The sequence below is a fragment of the Sciurus vulgaris genome, assembly GCF_902686455.1.
Source record: "Sciurus vulgaris genome assembly, chromosome: 9".
Lineage (NCBI taxonomy): Eukaryota > Metazoa > Chordata > Mammalia > Rodentia > Sciuridae > Sciurus > Sciurus vulgaris.
Genome location: NC_136469.1, coordinates 56,211,731 through 56,219,347, shown reverse-complemented (window position 1 = coordinate 56,219,347; position 7,617 = coordinate 56,211,731). Strand labels below are relative to the sequence as shown.

Sequence of the window (7,617 nt, the reverse complement as noted above, 5' to 3'; positions counted from 1 at the left end):
GGGTCTCTCGTGATCTTTCCTTTTTCATCATGAATTCTAGTAATTTGAGATTTCTCTCTCCTCTTTGTTAGTGTGGCTAGGGGGTTATCAATTTTGTTTACTTTTTCAAAGAACCAACTTCTTGTTTTGTCAATTTTTTGAATTGTTTCTCTGGTTTCAATTTCATTGATTTCAGCTCCGATTTTAATTATTTCCTGCCTTCTACTATTTTTGGTGTTGATCTGTTCTTCTTTTTCTAGACTTTAAGATGTAATGTTAGGCCATTTAGTTGTTGACTCCTTATTTTTTTAATATATTAGCTCAATGCAACAAACTTTCCTCTTAGTACTGCTTTCAGAGTGTCCCAGAGATTTTGATATGTTGTGTCATTGTTCTCATTACCTCTAAGAATTTTTTCATTTCTTCCCTGATATCTTCTGTTATCATTGCATCATTCAATAGCATATTATTTAGTCTCCAGGTGTATGCGTAGTTTTTGTTTGTTATTTTATCGTTCATTTCTGATTGCATTCCATTATGGAATACAAATGGATACAGGATAGGATACAGGATAGGATCTCTATTTTTTTGTATTTACTAATGGCTTCTTTGTGGTATAGCATATGGTCTATTTTGGAGAAGGATACATGAGCTGCTGAGAAGAAAGTATATTCGCTCAACAATGGATGAAATACTCTGTAAATATCCATTAACTTCACATCATTGATTGTATTATTGAGTTCTATAGTTTCTTGGTTCAGTTTTTGTTTGGAGGATCTATCCTGTGGTGAGAGTGGTATGTTAAAATCCCCCACTATTAATGTGTTTTGGTCTATTTGAGTCTTAAAATTTAGAAGGGTTTGTTTGATGTACATAGATGCTCCATTGTTTGGGGCATAAATATTTAAAATTGTTATATCTTGCTGTTTTATGCTTCCCTTAAGCAGTATGAAATGTCCTTCTTTATCCCTTCTGACTAACTTAGGTTTGAAGTCCACTTTATCGGATATGAGGATGGAGACCCCTGCTTTTTTCACTGGATCCATGTGCATGATATGTTTTTCCCATCCTTTCACCTTTAGTCTGTGGATGTCTTTTTCTATGAGATGAGTCTTTTGAAGGCAGCATATTGTTGGGTCTTTCTTTATAATTCAATCTGCCAGTCTATGTCTTTGATTATTGAGTTTAGGCCATTGACATTCAGGGTTATTATTGTAATATGACTTGTATTCCACGTCATTTTGGCTTATTTTTGGTTTTTAAATTGACTTGGTTTCTCCTTTGATTGGCTTTTCCTTTAGGGTAGTTCCTCCCATTGTTGACTTGTATTGTTGTTTTTCATTTCCTCCTCATGAAATATTTTGCTGAGAATCTTCTGTAGGGCAGGCTTTCTTCAGGTAAATTCTTTTAACTTTTGTTTATTGTGGAAGGATTTTATTTCATTGTCAAATCTGAAGGTTACTTTTGCTGGGTATAGAATTCTTGGTTGGCATCAGTGTTCTTTCAGAGCTTGAAATACATTGTTCTAGGCCCTTCTTGCTTTTAGAGTCTGGGCTGAGAAACCTGCTGATATCCATATCAGTTTCCCCTTATATGTAATCTGATGTTTTTCTCTCTCGGCCTTTAAAATCCTATCTTTATTTTGTATGTGAAGTATTTTCATTATAATGTGTCTTGGTGTGGATCTGTTGTAATTTTGTGCGCCTGCTGTTCTGTAAGGCTCTAGTATTTGATTTTCCATTTCATTTTTCAGGTTTGGGAAATTTCCTGATATTATTTTGTTGAACAGGTTGTTCATGCCTTTGGTTTGTATCTCTGTGCCTTCCTCAGTCCCAATAATTCTTAAATTTGATCTTTTCGTGATATCCCATGATTCTTGGAGGTTCCGTTCATGACTTCTCAACATCTTCTCAGTTTGTTCAACTGAGAAGAAAATATTTTCAAGATTAAATATTTTGTCTTCATTGTCTGAGATTCTGTCTTCCATGTGATCTATTCTGTTGGTGATGCTTTCTATTGAGGTTTTAATTTGGTTTATCATTTCTTTCAAGTATTTGTTTTTTTTTTTTTTCTTTCAGAATTTCTATCTCTTTATTGAAGTATTCTTTTGCTTCCTACATTTGCTCTTTTAACTGTTTACTGGAATGGTCATACATTGCCTGCATTTGTTTTCTTATCTCATCTTTTGCTTCACAGATCATTTTAATTATGCAGATTCTACACTCTTTCTGTCATTTCTACTGCCAGGCTGTCTTTGGCTTCTATCACAATAGCATCTTGGTTTGTTAGGGACACTTTCTTCCCCTGTTTTTTTCATATTGTTTCTGTGTATTCCCCTCTAGCAGTGAAGATCAGAGATACTGAAGCCCCCCCCCCTCCCCACACAGGCTTATTATGACCCTGTAGTTTTCCACTACCTCTCCTTTGAAGGTGAGATGAATACCAGTAGCACCCAATACAGAGAAAATATAGCTCGTAACTAGATATACCCTATAAAAACTTTAACATTATTGTAATGAACAGGATCAGTTCAGTTATTATGTACAGTATTTCTAGTTGTGAGCAAGAGGATGGGGAAGGGTGTAGGATATAAGTTAGTAAATAGAGGTACCTGTCAAAGGGCCTCCAGTCTCCTGTGGGTGTCTAGGAAGGGAGCCGCCCTTCCAGTGATGATGGCCATGCCCTCAGGAACAATTCAAAATGTTTGCACCAGCCTCCAAAGAAGCTGGGGAGCCTGATTGAGGGTGGGCTGAGTCAGCATGAAGGCAGGTGCAGTGTGCCTCAGCAGTAGGGGGCAGGCATGCAGGCTTAGCTACTGGCCTCTGTCCTTGGTGTGTGGGTGGGCTGGGGACTCAGCCACCATGACCACCTCCGTGGGGGCGGGGGGCGGCCAGGCTCAGCAATGGCATTCAAACTAGGTGTCCATTTATTAATTCTTAATAAATTAATACTTCCTGAGCTTTAGGAGTCTTCTTGTCGAAGTTGTTGCCGGCAAGTAGGCTCCTTATTATTTCCTGTGAGAAAAGCTCTCCCTCAGGTGCTCAGGTCAGGCTTGCATGTGTGATTCTCCTGCCTTGGAGTCCGAGTAGAGAGGATAATAGCCCATGATGGTTTGACTGTGAGGTACCCCCACCACCCCTGCCACAAACACACAGGCTCCCGAGCTAGTGCAGGGATGTTTATAGGTGAAGTGATTGGGTGGGGAGTGCTGTGACCTTCAGCCCAGCCTAGGTGGAATGGACTGACTTGCTGGTTGCTCTAGGCAGGTGGGACATGGCCGGTTACTTTGGGCCACGACTCACTGGGGTCATGTCCCCAACCTTCCACTCTCTCTGCCTCTGTCTCTGCCTCTTTGCTGCCCTGAGGAGAGAAGCTTTCCTCCCCTGGGGCCTTCCCCCAAGATGGGCTGCCTCTACTTGGGCCCAGAGCAATAGAGTCAGCAATCCATGTGCTGAGACCACTGAAACCTTGACTCCCAAGTGAACATTTCCCCCTCTAAGATTCTCCTGTTCAGAGTCTGGGCCACAGTGATGATAAAGTTAATGAATGCACAGCCATAGGCCATTGTTCCCAGCTTGACAAATAGACTTGTGTGTGTTTGTGCTTACATGTGTGTGTGTGTGTGTGTGTGTGTGTGTGTGTGTGTGTGTTGCTGGGAAGCGAACCTTGTCCTTGGGCATGCTGGAGAAGCACTCTTCAAGTTCACCTACCATCCCTATGGTTGGAGCCTCCTGGCCTGACCACGCCCTTGTGGAGTTGGTCCCCACTGGATGTGTCTGTGTGAGGGGAGTCCTTCAGGTCATCCTGAAGGACATTGGATCAGGTCCTCAGGTGCAATGAAGACAGAAAGATCTCTGGCAAAGCAAATCCGTGACAATGATAAAAGCCAGTGACACTTTTGTTTTCTACAAGATGTAAGAGACTGGTGTAGCAGAAAAGCCCAACTTTATTCTGCGGTACCCAACAAGGTGTGTCCACATTAACACTGTGACATCACTGACCGAGGGGGTGGGGCTGGAGAGGCACAGCAGCAGCATTCTCTACACTCGGGAAGCCTCCCTGCCACCGATTCCCATCAGGGTGCTGTTCCTATATCGTGGGAAATAGAAACCCCATGGGAAGCACAAAGAAATGTCCATGGGACATACCCAACCTGAGGGGCAAGGGAGTTCAACTGTTTCACTACGAACATTCACCCAACAGGAGAGAAGGCAGTCATATAACAACTGAAGTGGCACTAAACCAAACTTGCCCTGGCCTCCTCATAGGGAGCAAGCCACACTGAACCCTGAGCCTACTCGGGTCCCTCAGGACCCTGTCTGTGGTAATCACATCCCAACCATGCCATTTCTGACCAGAGAGAACTTAATTCTTTACTGGGGAGATTTGAGCCTATATGTGTCTTTGGGGGATAGAATTTAGTCCCAAATACTCCCTGGACCTACCTGAGAGCTTTTTTCAACAGGTGTTGAATTTTGACATGTAATTATTCTACACGAATCCATATCATCCTGTGTCTTTCCAGGCTTTTCAATAAAGTGCCTTGTAGAGGACTATTTGTGTCCATATTCAGGATGGACTTTGGTCTGTCTGTTTTGGGTTTCTCTGATGGTTTTATTCTGGCAGTCTTTTTTCTGGTTTGATGGTGGGGTAATTCCAGCTCCACAAAACACATTGGGGATGCTTCCTTTGCTTCTGCTTCCTGGAAATGTTTGTATACAACTGGTGCTAATTCTTCTTCAGAAGTGTGGTAGTATTCTCCAGGGATGTCATCTATACCTGAAGATCTTTTTAGAACTCCTCATATTAGGAACTTTATTTCCTTGATATTCACTTGGCTCTCTGGGTAAGTAGCAAGCCTGAGAAGGTTTAAGCTCTCCAGTGCCCAAAGCCCATGTACTCACTCTCCATGACCTTTAGCAGGGACCAGGAGGAGATGTTTTCAGAGGGTGTGGGGCATGCAGTAAAGACCCCAGCCCCTGCTGCAGGCAGGCCCGCCCCTGCCCACTGGCCACCTCGTACCTCCCTGCCCATGGGATTTTGGAGGTGATGCCACAGAACACTCTGGAGTCTCCAATACCTTTCCAGATGTGTCTTCTCTCACATCAGCCCCCCCAACCCCCACCCTGCGCCACAAACCTCAGGGAGGATCCCCAGACTGGGAAAGGGATTCTCTCTGGTCAAAGCAGTGGAATCAGGTCTACAGTGGTTCAAGGAGAGATTCTGTCTACACTAAGGACAAGAGGAGAGAGGCTCCATGTACCCTGGATCAAGATGCCCAAGTCTATCTACGCGTACATTAGTGGGAGGCCCAGTGGTAATGGCCCTGGCCTGGATGGCTCCTGGGCTCCTGACTTTGCCCTGAGGTCTCTTTTTTTTTTTTTTTCTTTTTAAATTTTCTATTTTGTAACCTGCTTTTTTTTAAAAAAAGGAAGAGAAAACACTCTTTGGAACAATGACTTTATTATACAATTGGTGAGGAGGAGAAATTTCTCAGGAACCATCTCTGTCTTCCCATAAGCACAGGAGGAAGGCCAGGCAAGAGCAGGGCAGGAGGAAGTGTCCCAAGGGGCAGAGTCACTGATGTCTGTAGGTGGGGGCAGAGAGTCCTGGAGGGCACAGACTGGAGTCCACGGAGGGGAAGCCAGGGCCAGTTGATGCACATTATGGCTGAAGCACTTTTAGTTCACTTGGGATGGGTACCCCCTCCACCAGGTCGGGATGCCCGGAGCTTGGGGACTTCTTGCTGTCTGTTGGTCTGTCTGTCCCATCAGGTTACAAGTTCCCTGGAGCCACTGTGTGTGGGGACCTCCGGGGTCCGCGGCCTCCTTGCATGGGTGCCACTCTCCTTGCGGTGGCGGGCCAGCGGAAGCAGGGCACACAGCAGCAGAGTTTTCGAAGGAAGGTGGCCATCCTCCCAGTGACCCCCCTCCAGCCCCTGCTGCTGTCCGAGGATCGGCCTGAGGAGGAACCCTGGGAGGATGAGCTGGGGCCTTCTGCCACCCGCCTGCTGAGGCCGGGCCTGGGGTGCTCGGGCCTGCGGGGCGCAGGGCCTCGCTGGCAGGCGGGGCTGGGTGGGGCCGAGTGCACACGGAAGAAGCTCAGAGGGACAGCGGACCCACTGTCACCTGCAGCACCCTTCTGCCCCACCGACCTGGCCTCTGCAGGCTGCTGCTGCTCACCGGGCACCGGAAGGACAGGCTCGCTGGTACACTTATTGGCGCGGGGGCTGGGGGCATCTGTGGGAGCCAGGAGAGGCGCGACCACGCAACGGCCCACAGGCCTGGCCTGGAGCTCACGGCCCGCCCCCTGGGGTCCCTGGTGCTGGAGGAGGCGGTAGGTAGCCGCGGCCTCGTCCCACTTCTGCTTGTCCAGGGACACCCAGGCTTCGTAGGGGTCGAAGCCCATGTCCAGCATGATGGTCAGGATGGCAGGGTCGGGGCGTTTGGGGCGCGGCTGGCTGCCAGGGCTGGGTGGAGGCTGCTGGCCCTGGCTCATCCATGGGTGGCCCATTACCTGCTCAAGGGTGGGCCTCTGGTCCGGGTCCACCATCAGCATGCACTGGATGAGACTGCGGGCATTGGCGGACAGGCGCCTGGGGAGGGTGTAGCGGGCTCCCAGGATCTGCTTCCGCAGGCCCTTGTCGGTGCATGCCCGGAACGGGAGTCTCCCTGTGAGCAGTTCAAAGAGTGTGACTCCCAGGCTCCAGACGTCGGCAGGGGGCCCCTCGAATTCTTGCCGCCGCACGAGCTCGGGGGCCCAGTACGGGAGCGTGCCCCAGGTGGTGCTGAGCTTCTGCCCTGGCGTGAAGGTGAGGCTCAGGCCAAAGTCGATGAGCTTCACACTGCGGCCCCGGGCGTCCAGCACCAGGTTGTTGGGTTTCAGGTCCAGGTGTGCAATGCCCCTGTCGTGGCAGTGGCGCACCGCACACACAACCTGGTGGAACAGCCTGCGGACCTTCCCCTCTCTCAGGCCACCAGACACCATGATGGAATGCATCAGATCACCCCCACCTGCGCGCTCCATGACCATGTACACGTTGCGCGGGGTCTCGATGACCTGGAAGAGCTGGATCACATTCGGGTGTTCCAGGGCCATCAACCTCCGCGGTTCGCACAGTACATGCTGGAGCGCCTCCGTCTTGGCCACGACTTTCACCGCCACCTCTGCCCCGGTGAGTAGATGGCGGGCCAGGACCACCTGGCTCAAGCCCCCCCGCCCGAGCTTCCTCACCACCTGGTAGTGGTCGGTGAGGGCCGCCTCATAGCAGGAGCTGGGCCCCTGCCCCCCTACTCTACGCTCTCTACTCTGACTGCCAAGCATCCTAAAGCCAGAACACTGACAAAGAACACTAGCTACGACAAACAAATAACAAACAAAACACCAAAACCAACAACAATAGACAAAAGACAAAACAAACAAACCAAAGCCCAAATCAAAACACCAACAGCCAAAAAACCCCAACCACCAACCACCAACCACCAGCCACCAGCCATCAGCCACCAACCACCAACCACCAGCCACCAACCACCAACCACCAACCACCAAAAGCACTAACTAGCTGGGAGTCCTACAGGTTACCAGTAAGAACTTCCTGTACTTATGGACGAAGAGCCCAGCCCAGCTACCTGCTTATAT

The 7,617-nt window shown here is 48.4% G+C and overlaps 1 protein-coding gene across 1 annotated transcript; it reads right to left on the bottom strand.

Moving 5' to 3' along the window:
- Positions 1-5,754: 5,754 nt before the first annotated feature.
- LOC306669791 (sperm motility kinase 2A-like) lies at positions 5,755-7,077 on the bottom strand (the record flags this gene model as incomplete). The annotated part of the gene is made up of 1 exon (XM_079153952.1): positions 5,755-7,077. One exon carries the CDS (start codon positions 7,075-7,077, stop codon positions 5,755-5,757), a length of 1,323 nt encoding a protein of 440 aa, XP_079010078.1.
- Between the last annotated feature and the right edge of the window lie 540 nt (positions 7,078-7,617).